The 19241-nt window shown below is 50.5% G+C and overlaps 1 protein-coding gene across 1 annotated transcript in view; it reads left to right on the top strand.

The window, feature by feature from the left end:
• NOVA2 (neuro-oncological ventral antigen 2) overlaps positions 1–19241 on the top strand; it is a 45010-nt gene that overhangs the window by 24733 nt on the left and 1036 nt on the right. Inside the window, exons 5-7 of the mRNA XM_014537400.1 lie at positions 2237–2380; positions 7869–8035; positions 18932–19237. Coding sequence (XP_014392886.1) covers positions 2237–2380; positions 7869–8035; positions 18932–19237 — 617 coding nt within the window. The remainder of the gene's footprint in view (positions 1–2236; positions 2381–7868; positions 8036–18931; positions 19238–19241) is intronic.

Genomic DNA, 19241 nt, shown 5'->3' with positions numbered 1-19241 from the left:
CCCCCAGTGTTTATTGCATGCCCACTACTGCTGGGCGCGGGTGAGTCCCTGGGACACCAGGGTGAGCTCTAGAGCATGGCCCACAGTGGGCTTCGGTGACACATTGCTCTGAATACATCCCCTCCTCAGAGTTTAAGGAAAGCTTCCAAGAGTTAAGAGGCATTTGAGTGGGGATCTGAATGACAAAGGGAATTCACTGGGGGAGGGGAGTTGCAGGCACAGAGAATGTGCAAAGGCCCTGAGGTGGGACGGAGGAAGAAATGTCGGAGGAACAGAAAGGAAAGTATGTCTAGTGCCCATAGAGAAAGCCCAGGACCTGAGGCTGGAAAGGTGGGCGAGCCCGATCACCAAGGGACTTCGGTTGAGAAGGCAACAGTTTGGTTAGAAGGTAGGAGAGGCGAGGCCTTGAGACTGTGTTAACTAAGTGCTTTATCCATCCATGACCAAGGAAATGGCCATCACAAAGAATGGCCAAGCCCCACAGACACCCTTGGCACCACCTTGGAATCTCCGGTCTTGAGACTGGCTGTCCTTGAACGCGTTGGCCTTTGGCCACGGGCAGTGGAGGGTGTTAAGCAAGGGAGGGCCAAGAACAAGCAGAATCGCATTTGAATCTCAGCCCAGCAACTAACTGTGTTGGCGCCCTTGGGCTGGTGACCCGGAGCTGGTGGTGCCTTTCCGTCTCTGAGTCCCTCCGTGCCTCAGTTTCCTCTTTTGTAAAAAATGGGGCTCGTCTACCCCCCTCACTGGCAGGTTGTGAGGAATGGACAAGTTCAACCTTGCCAAGCAGCACAGCGCCAGGGCCGTATGAGTGTTGAGGACATTTCTGGAATCCGGCCGCCTCCCTCTCACCTCTCGCTGCCTCCACCAGTCAGACTGCCATCACCTCCCGCCGAGGCCTTTGCAGTCCCCTCCTCCCCGGGCTCCCAGCTCTTCACCCTGGCTGCTCTCAGACTGCTCCCCTCCTGGGTGCCAGAGGGATCTGGCAACCTAAGTCAGATCACACCCCTCAGAGCCCTCCGTGGCGCCCATCTTATTTGGAGTAGAAACCAAAGACCTCACGGTGGGCCACAAAGACCTAACCCCGCCACCACCACCCCTCTGAGCCCTCATCTCTTCCCACTCTCCTCTCTCACTCAGTCCCAACACCCGCCACCGCACTCCCTGAAACAACCCAGGCATAACCCCACTCCAGGGCCTCTGTACTTGCTCTTTCTCCCAATAGCCACAGCCAGGGGGGCGGACAGGATAGCATGGTTCAGAGCTAGAACCCTGGATCTCAGCCCTGTCACCTATGCAAACTGGGGCGCTTTCTTCACCTTTGTTTCTCATCTGTAGGATGGGTATGTGTGTGTGTGTGTGTGTTTTGTGTGTGTGGTGGGGGGGTTGTTGTTGTCAGTCCTCACCAGAGGATATTTTTTCATTGATTTTTAGAGAGAGTAGAAGAGTGGGAGGGAGGGGGAGAGAGAGATACATCAATTGGTTGCCTCCCACACACACCCCAACCGACTGACGGGGGGCTGGGATCAGGGATCAAACCTGCAGCCCAGATACTTGCCCTTGACTGGGAATCGAACCCGCAACCCTTCAGTGCGTGGGCCAACGCTCTAACCACTTAGCAACACGGGCCTAAACGAGAATGGGTTTTTTTAAAGTACCTCCCTCGCCGCATCAGTGTGAAAATTCAAGGAACTGGCCTTTGTAAGTACTTGGGAGAGAGTCTAGCACATAGTAGGGCTGTAGCGTGTTTGACAGAGAAAGCCCCATTCTCGGGAGGGCTTTCCTGGCTGCCGGACCTGACAGTGCAGCCCCTCCACTCCCCAGCCCTTTCCTGCCTGTTTTTGTTTCCCTCGCACTCGCCACCATCTGACAACCATGCTGTCTGTCCCCCCTCCAGGAGAACGTAGCTGTGCAAGCTCTAGGCTTACCCACTAAAACCCTTGCGGCCTCATTTTACGCGCGAAATCAGGGAGTTTGCTTCTTTCGTGGCTGTTTGGCCAGAACAGTGCTAAGCACACAGCAGGTGCTCGGTGACTATGTACAAGTGAATGAATGATCATTATTGTTATTTTCCTTTCTGCTGTCCTCGTGGTCATTGCTCCTGTATCTTAGTTACCGGGAGCTCAGTGGTTTCCTAGGGCACCCCGTGCTGGCACCTGAAGGGGGACCCCGAAAGGTGAAGACCCCTCCACCACTCCCCTCCCCCTGACTCTCGTCCCGCCATGTGCCCCTGCAGAGGAGGGTGAATACTTCCTGAAGGTGCTGATCCCTAGCTACGCAGCGGGCTCCATCATTGGCAAGGGCGGGCAAACCATCGTGCAGCTACAGAAGGAGACAGGAGCCACCATCAAGCTCTCCAAGTCCAAAGACTTCTATCCGGGTAAGCCCCTGCCAGGACTTTGCCCATCCCTCCCACCTGGGCCCTGGAGGAGGGGGAGCAGCTGCCCCAGGGACTGTGAGAGTGGTGGGGGACCTCCCCTCCCCCTAAGTGGGGGGCGAAGGCGGGGGAGGACAGAGCTGCTCTCAGCCCCTGGGGCCAGGCCCAGAGCAGATGGGGGTGGGGGTAGGGCAAGACAATGGGCCTGCTGCATATTCATGAGCTCATTTGCATGATGTGCTGGCAGATGTGCCCCTTCCCACACACCTGCCCCTTTGGGTCAGCTGGAGGAGCTTGCGCGGAGGGGCAGGGAGGCAGGTGTTAGGATGCTCCTTGGGGCTTGGGGGCCAGCCATCCTTGTCACACACACACACACACACACTGTTCCCCCTACTCTTTCCCTTTGGGTTTCTCTGTCGCCCCATCTTGCCCGCTCTGAGTCTCACTGGTTTTCTGCCTGTTGTGTCTCTTTCTCATTCTATCTCTGACTTTCCCACCTTTTGTTCCCTTAGACTCCAGTCCCATCGGCCCGTGTCTGTCTCCCTGGCTCTGCTGGCTGTCCCTCACATCTTGTTCTCAGTCTCTCATCCGGTCTGTCTGTCGTCTGTCTCTGCCTTTCCCTCTCCCTCCCCTCTGCTTTCCCTCCCTTTCTAGCTTCCCATCTCTACTCCCCATCTTTTCCTTTCCCTCCACCTCTCATATTCTCCCCTTTTTCTTTCTCTTGCTCTCCCGACTGCATCTGTCCAATCACCCATTCAGCCAGTATTCAGTGGCGCCCCTCAATGAGGTCATCCTCTGTTGGGGTTGTCCCTCACTTCTCCCTCCCTCCGCTTGCCCATCTCTGCCTTTATGTTTCTCTCCTTTTCCTACGCCTCAGCTCCCTCCTGTGTGGTTTCGTTTTTATCTTGTCCTCTCTCCAAACCCCAGACTTTCTTCTGCCTCTCCTCCATGTCCGTCTGCTTTCCCACAACCATGCATTTTCAACGCCCCTCCGCTCTCTCTAATCCCCCTCAGTACCTCTCACCCTGCATGTCTCCCTCCCAGGACCAATGCCCACGCTGGGCATCTAGGATTCCAGGGAAGCCCCCAAATTATCGCACATTTGCCCCAGCTGGTTCTAGTTCATCCTTAATCCCCTTGGATTTTTTTTAGGTCAAACACCAGAGATGGAGCCCAGGGTCAGGACACATTTATTCATATTCTCTCTCTCTCTCTCTCTCTCTCTCTCTCTCTCTGCCCCTCCCCCGCAGTAAGCAGCTTTGGCAAGAGGTTTAGAGAACAGTCCAGGGAACCAGGCAAGCCCCCCTTTTCTCTTCTCCCCTGGCCCAGTGGCCCCCAGGCCCCTCCAGCCCACAAGAGACAGATAAGACCTCTGCTTGGGACATGCATCCGAGGACACTGGGTTTCTTGCCCCTGAATCACATTCTGAGACATGAGACACGTCATCACCCCCTCCCAACTGGGTGACACACCCCACAGACCGGGCATCTGGGATCCCCAGAGGATGGGACAGTCATTGACTCTCCGGGGATAAATACAATTCAAACAAACATAAGCCAGCGTCTGTCCCCGGTCCTTGGACGTGCGACCAGCCTCCCTCCCTGCTCCAGATCATATGGCCTGTGCCAGCTCCTGACTCATACACAGGACCCAGCCACTCTACCCTAGTCCTGTCCCTAGGACTTCCCGGGACCCACGGGAACACAAGATGCTGCTGCTCAAGACAAATAGCTACTTCCCTCTGCTTCTGGCTGACACCCTTTCCATCATTCATTCAGCACACAGTCTCTGAGCAGCTCCTCTATGCCACCCTGTGCTGGACAGAGATGGGGACACAGCAGTGACTGAGGTGCCCAGCCTTGCCCTCTGGAATCTCACATCCCAGTACGGAAGCCAGACCCAACATGAGTGGTGATCCAGAGTGGTCAGGGCGAGGTGGGGAAGCCCAGAGGATGGTGAGAGCTCAGAAGGGGCACTCGACTCAGCCTGGGGAGGTCAGGAAGGCTTCCTGGAGGAGGAGCCCAGAACAATAAGTATAAGTGAGCGAGGTAGAGGGCTGTTTATTCAGTGTGGCTGAAGCGTAGAGAGCAGGAGAGACATGGAAAGGGTCTGCTAGGCCTAGTAGGTTCACACATAAACACATACACTGCACTTGTGTGTCTATTATAACACCTACCTGGCCCTTAACCTCAAGGGAGGGGCAGAACACAAAGGGGGATCCCTCCTGGGTACAGGAAACCCCAAACCCCAGATTTAATCCTTTCGGGTCATCCATGGAGACACAGAAAGAGAGTCAGGTCCCTGCCCGAAGCCGCACAGACTCCTGCGCACTCACCCAGACACCCTCGTGATTCGAAACTCCTCCTGAATTTGAGCATCCATCTGAAGCCCTGGCCCCTATCCCAGAAGGAAAACAGACACACACGCTTTTTAAAAATTGATTTATAATATATATTTGCACCAAAGGACAAAATCCTAAGTGACCACTTAATAAATTCACACATATTCTTTTTTACTGTCAAGAATACAAAAGCAGCCCTGGCCTGTGTTGCTCAGTGGTTAGAACATCGGCCGGTGCACCAAAGGCTCCTGGATTTGATTCCCAGTCAAGGGCACCTACCTGGGTTGCAGGTTTGCTCCCCACCCCCGATTCGGAGGCAACCAGTCGATATGTCTCTCTCACATAGATGCTTCTCTCTCTCCTCTCTGTCTTTCTCCCCCCCTCTCTCTTTCACTCTTTCTCCCACTCCCTCCCTTCCACTCTCTCTGAAAAGCAATGGAAAAAATATCCCCAGGAGAGGATTAACAACAACAACAAAAAAGAAGCAAAACTGCAATCCTGTTAAGCCTCCCTCCCCCCACACACACACACGTATTTCACACCCCACAAATTCAGTACATGTGGCTCAGTGGTTAAAAGCTCAGACTCTACCCTGGCCGGTTTTCCCAATGGTTAGAGCTTTGGCCTGTGGACTGAAGGGGCCTGGGCTCAGTTCCCGGTAAAGGGCACATACCTCGGTTGCAAGTTCCACATGCGGGGTCGGGGGGGAGGGGGGAGGGCAGCCAATCGATGTGTCTCTCTCACATCGATGTTTCTCTCTCTTTTTCTCTGCCCGCCTCCTCCCTCCCTTCCACTCTCTCTAGAAATCAATGGAAAAAGTATCCTCGGGTGAGGATTAAAAAAAAAACAAAATCAGACTCTGAGCCAGACACCTGGGTTCACAACCCTGATCTTTCACTCCGGGCTGAGTGAACGTGGACAAACCCCAAAGCTCCTCTGTGCCTCAGTGTCCTTAGCAGTAAGTCAGGAAGAATAACGTCGCCTGTCTTATATATGAAAGTGAACAAATATATATAAAGCGCTTAGAACGGCGCCTGGTGCTGGGTGTTATGTAAGCACCAGCTGTTATTATTGGACAGTCTCGCCGAGTTTAACTGGGCCCCGTAAAAGCCCTGCGGACCCGGGTTAAGAACCACCAGGGGAGGGGTGATCACAGACTCTCTGAGCCAGAGAGAAACCCCGCAGTGACGGAGAACCCGGCCACTTCATCCAGGCTCTCCCTGGGGCCGCCCCGAATCCCCCCAGTTCCCACCCTGACCCACACCCTTTCCTATTTACACCCAGACGGAGGCAGCCTGCGCCCTGACTCACCCTTGGCTCAGACCAAGCCATTGTTCTGGGGTGGGGGGGGGGGGGGGGAGTCAGAGTGAGCAACAGCGGCCCAAAGGAGATGGAGGATGTCAACTGCACAAGTGACCCAAGACAGGGACACCCACACAGGGCAAGACTGGCCTGCGAGGCTGCGAGGTGGCAAGCGAGGGGTCAGAGCAGACCAGCACGCTGCGTGAGAACGCCCCCAGGACGCTGGACACGCGCCCCAGTGTCTCAGACAGGCAGTCACGTGAAGCCTGGCACACGCTCAAGACTTTTTACAGAACCAGGGAGCTAACTGGTCCTACAGACGGAGTCCCACCAGGGAGAGACACACACAGCCCCACACACCGAACAGGGCCAGCTCACCCAGGCGCTCACATCCTCAGACCAGCCCCTTCATAGCGGAGTCTTCTTTGGCTGTCATACAGACACTCGACACACACATACAAACACACCAGTCCTCCACACGGTCTTACATCCTGACACCTGGGTCTGCCTGTAGGTCTCTTTCTTGTGTTTACACACACACATCAGTCATAGCCTTGTCTGTATCCTATACACACTGTCACACGCCTATACATTCATACCACGTACCCGTCACTCAGATAGTGTTTTGAACACCTAGGGTGTCTAGCTGTCTCTTTCCCTTACACACCTGTACACACATATAGGCAAACACACACACTGTCATACAGGTACAGTGGTACGCACTCATTGTATAGCCGCAGCGTTGCTTCCTGAGATTCTTTGCTTCTTTCAAATTCACAGTATGCTTAACCTTGAACATCACAGCGACTTTCTCACATACAAGAGTACACACAAACTCCTTTCCTGGAATCACTATGTCATGCAGTCTGTTTATCTCTCATCTCTCCTGCTCTTTCTCTTATACACTCATCCGCAGATAAAGATCATTTAACCAGTCCTGCCCCCAAGTGAACACACGCGTGTGCTCACACACACACACCACTCAACCAGAGTCACAAATATACTCACACTGCTCTCACAGTGTCACCCAGTGTGTGTCTCCCACAAAATTACCCCAACACCACCCAGAGGTCTCCCTACTGCCCCCCAGCACGCACGCGCGCGCGCGCACACACACACACACACACACAATGATGCCTGGGTCAGAACCAGAGCCAATATGTGGAGAATTTCCAGCAAAGGCACCCAGTCCCCCATTGCCCACGCTCCCATGAGTTGCCTTTGACCCCCTCTGCCCTCCCCTGTGTCCACACCCGTGCCCTCCCCCACCCCTCAGCCCTCCATCTGGTGGGTCCAGGCAGGCACTCAGGCCTCTCTTCTGTCTCCCCATCCCCCAACCCTTCCCCATCCTCTCCAAAAGCCCAGAGGCCCTCGCTGCAGGCTTTCAGGGGTTGCCATGGCAACAGGGCCTCATCCCTCGTCCCCCTGGGGGTGGGCTGAGGACCCGGCCAGCCAGACCGATAAGGGGGTTCCAGTTACTGTGGCAACCGTTGCAGGCCTGAGCTCTCCCGCTTCTGGAAGGGGGGGAGTGAGTGAATGGTTGCCAAAGCAACCGGGAGCCAGCAAGGACTGGGAAGAGGCAGCTGAGCCCTGTCTCCCCTGCCCAGGGCGGCTGTGGGCATCGCCAAGCACTTAAGCATCATTCTTCCATCCCCTCGGGTTGTTTTAGGGGAGGGCCGTGAAGTGCAGGTTACAAAACAGGGATTCCACTCACTCTCCCAGCTGCCCGCGATGGCCTGGGAGCCCATGCCAGCTCGCACGGGCTTCCCATGTGACCCCACATTCTCAGGTCCTCCGTTTTCTCTTCTCTTGCCATTAAACGGGGCCTGTCTCTTCCTTGCTCAACAGGAACCACAGAGCGAGTATGCCTGGTGCAGGGCACAGCAGAGGCCTTGAACGCCGTGCACAGCTTTATTGCCGAGAAGGTCCGAGAAATCCCACAGGCGATGACCAAGCCTGAGGTGGTCAACATCCTTCAACCCCAAACCACAATGAACCCCGACAGAGCCAAGCAGGTCAGCACGGGGCAGCGTGGGTTTCTGTAACGCTGGTGCGGTTCGGGAAGTGACACATTCTCCCATCACTGGATGATTATGGGGGTTCAGAGGGTTCATGTTGATCAAATGTTTGGCAATCGAATACACGGCCGTGGTTAGTATTATTACTCTTAGGGAGTCCGCCTGGGGACTCCAGACTTCCTGACTAAGGGAGTGTGCGAAGGCCTTAGAATCTGACCCACAACCCCCTGCGTATCCCTCCTTCCTGGGACCCTCCACATCCTCTCCGCCCCCCAACTCATCCCATTGTCTCTCCCGGCAACCTGCCTCCCACTTCCTGTCCTCACCGGAAGTAACCTCAGCGACAGCCCGTCCACCTCCCGAGGCGCTGAGCCTCTCATACTCCTTCTCTCCGTGAATTATTGTACGGGGGTAGCCACCATTTTGGAGAAAGGATGTTTCGTTAGCGAGCGAGGGGCGGGTCCCTCTCCTACGGAGCCGTCAGCGTCTCTCCGCCGTCTCAGTTCCGGGGCAGCGGCGGCCGCCAGGGGCGTGGCTGGGAGCGGACCAATGGCTTCCCAGGCCTCCCCGGTTGCCATGACCACGGTGCGGCAGGTGGGCCCGCTGCGGAGCCCCCGGCGGCGGCGGCGTCCTGAGCGCAGGGACCCAGGCGGAGGGGAGCGCGGGGCGAGCTGCGCATGTCCGTTCTCTCTCCCCGCTCCCGCTCCCCATCGCCCTGCACACAAGGTGTCAGAGGGGCGGGAAGCCCTGGGCGGCGGACTGGGTTCCTGAATGTCTGCCTAGAAACGAATGGAGGGCCTTGGCAAAAGGCATCTGGAATTCGTGGTCATTCTTGTTGCTCTGAGGTGGGGGACCGCGTTTCCCCAAGCTCGTGGGGGAAACGGTGGTGGGAGAGCCTCGGAAGAATGCTGCCCAGCTGATCGTCCCCCAAAAAAGGACGGCGGGGCTTGCCGCGCGGTCGCTGTCCTTGGTGCTGAATCCGCTCCGCTCCCTTCGCCCTGCCGGCCTCTCCCACCAGCAGCTGACCCACAGTTTGCAGGAAAGCGAGGGTATTGCCTCTTCCCTCCACCTTGGTCGCTGCCACAAGGGACCCTGGGTTCACCAAGAGTTTGTTCATGTTGCAGAGGGAATGGGGTCAGCACCGTCTGTGCCTGAGCCTCCCACCCCCACCCCCTAATCCACAGGAACTCTGAGACCGTGGAGTCCAAGGTTTATACAACCAGGACTTTCCCTCTGCCTTATTATTACTCCGAGACTCCACAGAATGAGGGGGATAATGACTGAAGGCTCGGGCCCTGGAGTCCGATGTAGAGTTGAATCTTACTCTGATACCTCTGGCCTGTGTGACCTTGAGCAAGTGACTTGATTTCTCCGTGCCTCATTTTCTCATCTATAAAATGGGCTTTATTATAGTACCCGCTTAAGGCGGTAGTTCGTGTTCACTGATGTTTGAAAATCACTTAGCATGTATGCCTAATGCATGGAAAGTTCTCAAAAAAATGTTGGCTGTTGTTATTGTTATTATGGGATTTTTTTAGTCAGGAGACAGGTCGGGCTGTTCCCTTTTTCCTTGGACTTGCTGTATTACTTACTCTGGGTCTTCTTCCTTTCTATAAGCCTCAGTTTCCCTTTCTTTACAGTGTGGGAGCTGGGCCAAACCAGGGATTATAAATGGAAATGCCTCCAGGATTCAGAAAGGGAACGTGAAGGATTGAGGACCAAGGCTTCATCCTAGAGATAGAATACCACCCTTTAAGGGGGCAGCTGCTGCTCAACTACACTTGATACTTGCCCTTTGGGAATGTGGACATAGGGTTGCCACATCTTCCAAATTTTTCAAAAGCAGCCAGAAATATTTGAAATCAACTGATTTTTAAAGGACAGCTTCAATTTTAAAGCACTGTGTGGCGCCCTAGCTGATTTTGCTCAGTGGATAGAGCACCGGCCTGTGGACTGAAGGGTCCCGGGTTTGATTCCGGTCAAGGGCACATGCCTGGTTGCAGGCTCTATCCCCAGTAGGGGGCGTACAGGAGGCAGCTGATCAATGATTCTCTCTCATTATTGATGTTTCTGTCTCTCTCTCCGTCTCCCTTCCTCTCTGAAATCAATCATATATAGCCACTGTGTGGCTATAGGCTGGCTATGGCCTAAGGACCACCAGTTTGCCACCAGTTTTGCTAAACCGGTGATGCTCAGCCCTGGCTAGTATCTGAATTATCTAGGTAGCTTACAATATATACTCCAGGGTCCCCACCCTGACCCAGAATTTCTGGGGCTAAGGCCTTGGAATCTGAATGTGGACTCTGGCCTGGGATCAGATCCTAGCTCTAATGTTCACTATCTGGTACCTGTAACCTTGAGTAAGTTACTGAACCTCTCTGTGCCTTTATTTTCTAATCCGTATAAAGTGATAGTAATAGTGCATACCTTGTTGGGTTGTTGCCAGGATTAAGTAAGTTGCTGTATGAAAGTTTAGAAAAGTGCATGGCACATGGTAAGCACCATTAGCTGCTGCTGCTGCTGCTGCTGCCATGGTTATTGCTGTTGTTGCTGTTGTTGTTGTTGTTGTTGTTACTATTAGTTTAAAATCTCCAGACTTGCAGATCACGGGACAGATGGTCTCCGAGGTCCTTCTGGCTCGCAGATGCCTACAATTCAGTGGCTCTATGGTTCCAGGATTCTACGCATGGATTATTCTAAGATTCTCCCGTTCTGACATCCTGAGACTCCAGGATTCCGTGGAGCTGCCCCCGCGGGTCCCTCTAAGATGCTGTGGTTCTCCGTTCTGGGCCTGTTGTGAAGGCAGCGACTGTTTTTCTGAGGGCTTCCCATGCGCCAGGCCCCAGGCAGTCGCTTTAGTCGTTGAATATCCCCAAGCATTGTCTGAGTAGCTGTGAGCATGTCAGAGTGGGAGATGAGGAAACGGAAGCACAGAGAGGGGAAGCCATTTGCTTTCACCGTTTCTGGGTGGTCGGTTTTGGGGTGAAATGATTCCGTCCTCCCCCCGTGGCTCTGAAAGGCGCTATCACACACTAGGCACCTCTTTGCTGTGGGGTCTGGTTTTGGACATTCTTTTGTTCTATCCCTTTCACTTGTCAGACTTCTTATTTTCTAATGACTTTTTTTGAGATAACAGTTGTATTGAGATATAATTCACATACAGTAAAGTTCACCATTTCAAAGTGTGTAATTCAGTGGTTTTAGTACAGTCACAAAATATACTAAATGCATTGTTATTATGGGAATAGCCCGACCTGTCTCCTAACTTAAAAAATCCCATAATAGCCCTAACCGGTTTGGCCCAGTGGATAGAGCGTCGGCCTGCGGACGGAAGGGTCCCAGGTTCGATTCCGGTCAAGGGCATGTACCTTGGTTGCGGGCGCATCCCCAGTAGGGGGTGTGCAGGAGGCAGCTGATCCATGTTTCTCTCTCATCGATGTTTCTGACTCTCTATCCCTCTCCCTTCCTCTCTGTAAAAAATCAATAAAAAAAATATATTTTTTTAAAAATCCCATAATAACAATAAAATGCATTGATCACCACTATCTAATTCCCAAACATTTTTCACCACCTCACAAAGAAGCTCTGTAACCATTGACGGTCACTCTCCATTCCCTCTGCCCGCCCCCCGCCCCCCTCAGCCCCTTCCCACCACTGATTATTTTGGTGTCTAGGGATTTGCCTGTTCTGGATATTTTTTTTAATGTATTTATTGATTTTTTACAGAGAGGAAGGGAGAGGGATAGAGAGTTAGAAACATCAATGAGAGAGAAACATGGATCAGCTGCCTCCTGCACACTCCCTACTGGGGATGTGCCCACAACCAAGGTACATGCCCTTGACCGGAATCAAACCTGGGATCCTTGAGTCTGCAGGCCAACGCTCTATCCACTGAGCCAAACCGGTCAGGGCCTGTTCTGGATATTTTATATAAATTAAATTATATTTATGTGGGGTTTTGTGCCTAGCTTCTTTCCCTTAACATAATGTTTTCAAGATTCATCCATATTGTAGCACAAGCATGTCAAACTCAAAGGCTAACACGGGCCAAATAAACAAGGTTTAAGTTTATGTGGGTCACAAAGAAACAAAAGCTTCAATTTTCATAGGAACGTAGGTTTATTTCAATAGAGACATGCAGAATACGAAGGGCTGAAATAAATGAGTCATCATTAACATAAAATAATAGAACATTTTAATAAAAATTCATATTTTTTCTTGAACATTAATTTACCAGACACTGAATCACTGCACAAATTAATAAGCGTAATGCACATAAACCTATTATTCTTGTTCTCCAAAAGTGAAATATTTCCTGTTGTGCACACCAAACAAGTCAGCCCAAGACTAATGAGGTAGCAATCAGCTGCTAAATATTCACTGCTAGTATTAGTAGAGAGAAATGGTGCGCCTGCGTGTAAGGTGCGTTAGGGAAATGAATGCAACACGGTTATAGTAATCAGTCATTAGCGAACTTTGTAATTTGTTATTGGTAATTATGTATAACAAGATATTGTAAAAATTAAGTTACAAAATTTTTATTGAAATGTTTCTTATATACCGTTATATTGGCTGGGCCGCATGCGGCCCACGGGCCACGAGTTTGACATGCTTGTTGTAGCACATATCAAAACTTCATTTCTTTTTATGGCCAAATAATATTTCATTGTATGGATATACCACATTTTTTAATCCTCACCTGATAATATGTTTATTGATTTGAGAGAGAGAGGGAGAGAAAAACATTGATCAGTTGCCTCCTGTACACGCCCCAACCAGGGATGGAACCCACAATCTAGGTATGTGCCCTGATGGGAATTGAACCTACAACCTTTTGGTGTACAGGATGACGCTCCAACCAACAGAGCCACCTGGCTGGGGCTGAATATACCACATTTTTTCTATTCATCAACTGACAGAAATTTGGGTTGTTCCTACTTCTTAGCTATTATAAATAATGCTGTTAGTGAACATATGTGTGGACATATGTTTTCAGTTCTCTTGGGTATATACTTAGGGGTGAAATTGTTGGGTCACAGGATAAATCGGTTTAACCTTTTGAAAAATTGCCAGACTGTTTCCCAAAGTGGCTGTAACACAGATGTGAGATTTAAATTCAAGTCTGTCTAGGAGGTAACAATGACAGCAATCATTTTTTTAGTACCTACTATGGGCACATACTAACTGCACACTCAGGTGGCACCCTATGCTTGACACATAGTATGTGCTCAGCAAATGTTGCTTGTTTGAATGAATGTCTGATGACATGCCCACAGGGGCCAAGCAGAAACATGACTAAGGGGAGGTAGCCAGGTGTATTCTGGCAGTGGTAGGCTCTGTGAGTCACCTGAAGGGCAGCCATACTAAGTTGTGGCTAATTGTGACCATGCTTGACTTTTAAGTTCATCATTTTATAATGATCTCAGTTGGGCCTCACAATAATCCTACAGAGGAGGTATGAATATCCCCATTTTACAGATGGGAACACTGAGTCTCAAAGAGGTTAAATCTCAGCATCAGTGATGGAACCAAGATTTGAACCTGAGCAGGTGTCTCCAGAGTCCAAGGCAGCTTTTCAGTGATGTGTGTACACAGACTCCACACTGGTGGCCTGGCTCCTGCACAGTGGTCGTCCTTAGACATTTTTAAGAGGTTGCCAACCTTTAAAAACTTGGATGCTTCACATATGATAAGTCAGAAGGTCAACTTAATCTTAGAAAACTTAGATGGGCCTGAGTTTGATAACCCAAATGCACAGCATCCTAACACACACACACACACACACACACACACACACACACACCCCACCAAGTGATATACACCTGGTTGCCTCCACCCAGTAAATCTCCTGCTTGGTCCTGTCATCATCCATTCTTTCATTTATTCATTCATTCACCCACCCTTTGCTGAGTGTGTACCAGTCACTCCTCTGGGCACTGAGCACCCAGGAGTAAACATGTCTACCCTTGTGGATCTTAAATTCTTCCAACAGAAGATGATAAATCTTCCATCAGAAACAGAAAACAAGTAAAATATATAGGGAGACTTAACTTGGGGTGGTGAAGAACACCCAGTACAATATATAGATGATGTATTATAGAATTGTACACCTGAAACTATGTAATTTTATTAACCAATGTCACCCCAATAAATTCAATAAAAGAGAAAATATTTTTTACAATTTAAAAATCAAAACTGGTTAGATGAAAAAATTTTTTAATATACATAAAATATAAAATATATAGGATATCAGAGAATGAAAAATGCTATGAAAAAAATCAAGCAGAGAAGAAGGAAAGGGACTATAGGGGTATATACATATATTTTTTTTCTCCTGACTTTTTATTTTGAAAATGTTTAAAGAACAGTACAATGAATTCCCTATACACTGCACTTAGATTCACCAGTTGTTAACATTTGATTTATCTCTACACACACACACACACACACACACATTGTTTTTTTGTTTGTTTGTTGCTGATCCATTTGAAAATAAGATGTAGATCTCATGACTCTTCACCCCTAAATATGTCAGCACTTATCTCTCAAGAACAAGGATAGGCTCCTATATTAGTATTACTATTATTATACCTATAAAACCTATAATAATAAAAGTGTACTATGCTAATTAGACCAGATGTCCTTCCGGACAAAGCCGGGCTGCAAGGGAAGCCCGGATCCTGGGTGCTGGAGGGAAGCCAGTGCTGGCAGCCGCGGGAAGGAAGGCCTACTCTTGCACAAATTTCGTGCATCGGGCCTCTAGTTAATAATAATTCCATACTATTATTTAACAAAAAGTCTATATTCTAATTGCCCCAAATTATCTTTTATACCTATAGAGTATGCATTTTCCTATTCAAGATTCAGTCAGTGTTCATTCGTTGCATTTGGTTGTTATACCTCATTAGTCTCTTTTGATCTAGAATCCTAGGATAGTTTTGACGGTAGAACCAGCAGCATTGCTGATTGGATGTTGAGTGTGAGGGAAATAGAGGGTGCCTAGTCTTCGGTCTGAGCAATGGAAGGATGCATTGTCCATGGGCAGAAATGAGGAACATGATGGCAGAAACACATTGGAGGAGAAAGATGAGAAGTTCCAATTTGGACTTTAAGTTCGGGGGGTCCGTTCTACATCATACTAGAGCTCTGAGGTTAACAGCTGAATTGGAGTCTTGAGGTGTCCATGCTGGGGACATAAAATGGGCAAATAAACAGGTTTTGATAATTGGTTGGTCAGGGAAGGCCTCTCTGAGGAGGTGCATTTGTGCAAAGACCTGCATGAAGGGAGGGGCGGGCCTCTTTTTGGAGGAAAGTGTTCCAGATGAGGGAACAACAGGTGCAAAGGCCCCGAGTCTGGACTGAGCTTGGCAAGTTAGAGGAACAGCAGGACGTCTGGTGTGTCTGCAGTGGAGTCAGCAAGGGACGGGGGGAGGAAGAGGTGAAGTCAGAGAGATCAACAGGGAATAGAGCCCGTGGAGCAGTGAGCGGTTCTCAGCCTTGTCAGACCCAATGTCCTCTTTCTCCGACCAATGCTTCCTATGCCCACTTACTCTGAAATTATATATAAAATGCAGATGTGAAACATAGCTAGATATGTACATTTTTTAGTATTTCTATTTATTTTTTTTAGAAAGACGGGAAGGGAGAGAGAGAGAAACATTGATTTGTCGTTCCCCTTATCTATGCGTTCATTGGTTGATTCTTGTATGAGCCCTGATTTGGGGGTCAAACCCGCAACCTTGGTATATCAGGATGACACTCCAACCAACTGAACTACCAGGCCATGGCTAGATCTGTAAGATTTTTTTTTAAATATGTTTTTATTGATTCCAGAGAGGAAGGGAGAGGGAGAGATAGAAACATTAATAGTGAGAGGGAATCACTGATGACCACCCCCTGCACGCTCCCAACTGGAGATGGAGCCCACAACCCGGGCATGTGCCCTGATGGGGAATCAAACTGTGAGCTCAACCACTGATCGAACTGTGATCTCACACTGGTCGGGCTGTAAGATTTTTAACAGTAAAGTACAGTTCAATGGTTTTATGATATGGAGTTGTGCACCAATCACCAGGATCCATTTTAGAACATTTCATTTCCTCAAAAAGAAATCTTGATCCCCTTAGCTATCACCCCTTAATCTGCAGCTCACCACCGCCCCCCCCCCCAGCTCTAAGCCACCACTAATCTACTTTCTTTTCTATAGATTTGCCTATTCTGAACATTCATATATAAATAGAATCATACAATATATGGTCTTTTGTGCCTGGCTTCGTTCACATAGCAGGTGTTCTAGATTCATCCATGTTGTAACCTATATCAATACTTCACTCATTGAAATTGATTGCCAAATAATAGTCTGTTGTGCAGGTGGACATTTTTCTTTATCCCATTGGACTTTTTAACTAAAGAAGAAATGAAAGTAAGGTGATTTGTCATAAAATCGGATGCATTTTAATATGTAGATGCTCAGCCAGGACCACTGTAGAAAAGATAATGAAAGGCTCATACCTAACATCGCCTGAGTGAGACAGCGGCAAACGCAGTGATCCGGAGGGTGGTATTGGGAATATAAATGATGCAAGTGGCATTACTGCTGATGTCACGGTTTTCTAAACAGATGAAAAGACTCTTGGTAAAGTTCAGAACAAAACAAAGTACAATCTTCCCTTCGTTTCCTAAGAGTTGCATGCCTGGAAATTGCAGTAGATCTTAAACCCGTGCAGAAATAAATAAATAAATACCTGGCCATTTATATGTATCGTGGTGTTCAGAGATTTATAAACAGACTTTCCACAGCATGCATGTCAGGGGGACATTCGAAAGTCAGGGAGGTGCCGTAACCGGTTTGGCTCAGTGGATAGAGCGTCGGCCTACGGACTGAAAGGTCCCAGGTTCGATTCCGGTCAAGGGCATGTACCTTGGTTGTGGGCATATCCCCAGTGGGCGGTGTGCAGAAGGCAGCTGATTGGTGTTTCTCTCTCATCAATGTTTCTAACTCTCTATCTCTCTCCCTTCCTCTCTGTAAAAAATCAATAAAATATATTTAAAAAAAAAAAAGTCAGAGAGGATCCAGGATGAGTATTCACTGTGAGGAGCTGCCTCTCACATTGTGGGTGCAAACATCCGTGGCCCTGCCCACTGAACGCCCATATCTGCCCCTAGTCATTGCCACCACCAAAACGGCTCCCACAGATTCCCAGGTACCCCCAGGGTCTGGCTTGGGGGTGGAGAGGAGAGGCAGAGGTGAGAGAGAGAGCTTCAGGGGCTAGAATCCACAGGTCTGAGGAGGCGTGGGAAGGATTGGGAAGGAGGAATTTGTGTGTAGACATCCTCTTGGAGACGTGAAAGGAGACCTTTCGTTGTGAAATATCCCCGCTGGGATTCAGATTCATCAATTTCGTGGCTGCAGAGGATGGGCTGCGTTGCCAGCTGGGAGAGGGGACCACCATGGTCATGTGACCGGTTCTCTCCCTGCCTTCTCGGGCGTAAGGGTTCGCTGCCTTCATTTTACAGAGCAGACACCTGTGTTAGATCGCGAGGGCTGCCATAGCAAAGCCCCGAAGACTCGATGGCTTAAACAACGGAAATTCATTTTCTTACAGTCCCGGAGGCCGGAAGTCCAAGTTCAAGGAGTCAGCATGTCTGACTTCCGCTGAGGCCTCTCTCCTTGACCTGGAGCTGGTCTTTCCTCCGTGTGTGTTTGTGTCCTAACCTCCTCTTCTTGTAAGGACACCAGTCATAGTGGATCAGCGCCCCCATGACCTTGCTTAGCCTTAATCACCTTTTTAAAGGCCTCATCTCCAAACACAGTCACTGAGGTAGTGAGGGTGAGACCGTCACATATGAATGGGGGGGTGGGGAGAGGGGAGAGGGAGGAACAATTAGGCCCATAACGACAACAAAGAGGTTAAGCAGGTGACCATGTCTTAGGGTGGGAAGCCCAATGGAGCGGGAATCCATGAGGCTGAATTGCAGCTCCTTCGCTATCTGGGTGACCTGGGGACAAGTCCCTTCCCCTCTTAGGCCTCAAGTGGCCCATCTGTAAAGTGAGACTAATGATGCCTTTTCTGGGGCTCAGGAGACTTTGTTTTTTTTTTTAATTGATTTCAGAGAGGAAGGGAGAGGGAGAGGGAGATTGAAACATCAGTGATGAGAGAGAATCATTGATTGGTTGCCTCTTGCACGTCCCCTACTGGGGATCGAGCCCGCAAACCGGGCATGTGCCCCTAATGGGAATCGAACTGAGACCCTTCGGTCCGCAGGCCATCGCTCTATCCACTGAGCCACACCGGCTTGGGCTCAGGAGACTTGTAATGATAGAGAAGGAAGGGCGTGGGCACCACGGCAAGCTTGGAGCGGAGTCCTGGGGGGCCCCACGGGGTCAGCCACGAAGCCTTCAAGGTGCTGGATGGAAAGGAGGTCCCAGCGGACCTAGGGGCATGGGACAGGGTGGCCGAGAGGCCACGGAGGGGACTTGGGTTACCAGCTCTTTTTTAACTAATAGGGAAGCATTCCGATATATTTCCTCTGACTTTCAGAGCGAGTGGAAGGGAGGAGGGGGAAAGAGAGGAAGAAACATACATGTGAGAGAAACACATCGATTGGTTGCCTCCCGCAGGCGCCCCAACCGGAGCCGGGATTGAACCTGCAACCCAGGTCCATGCCCTTGACGGGGAATCGAACCCTCCACCCTGCGGTCCACAGGCCGACGCTCTATCCATTGAGCACACTGGCCAGGGCCCCGGTATTTTTTAACAACCAGCAGGACCTACCGGCGCCTCTCACGGGGGCCTGATTTGGGACACTTGAGAGCAGAGGTGGGGGTGACACTGCTGTTAGTGTTCAGGCTGCAATGACCACCCTAACGACCCTCCCGCTCGCTCCTCGCAGGCCAAGCTGATTGTCCCCAACAGCACAGCGGGCCTGATCATCGGCAAGGGAGGCGCCACGGTGAAAGCCGTGATGGAACAGTCGGGGGCCTGGGTGCAGCTGTCCCAGAAGCCGGAGGGCATCAACCTGCAGGAGCGCGTGGTGACGGTCAGCGGCGAGCCCGAGCAGGTGCACAAGGCCGTGAGCGCCATCGTGCAGAAGGTACAGGAAGACCCCCAGAGCAGCAGCTGCCTCAACATCAGCTACGCCAACGTGGCTGGCCCCGTGGCCAACTCCAACCCCACCGGCTCACCGTACGCCAGCCCCGCGG

The sequence above is a fragment of the Myotis brandtii genome, unplaced genomic scaffold (assembly GCF_000412655.1).
Source record: "Myotis brandtii unplaced genomic scaffold, ASM41265v1 scaffold178, whole genome shotgun sequence".
Lineage (NCBI taxonomy): Eukaryota > Metazoa > Chordata > Mammalia > Chiroptera > Vespertilionidae > Myotis > Myotis brandtii.
The sequence above is the reverse complement of the archived record's forward strand: the minus strand, read 5'-3'. Positions and strand labels throughout refer to the sequence as shown.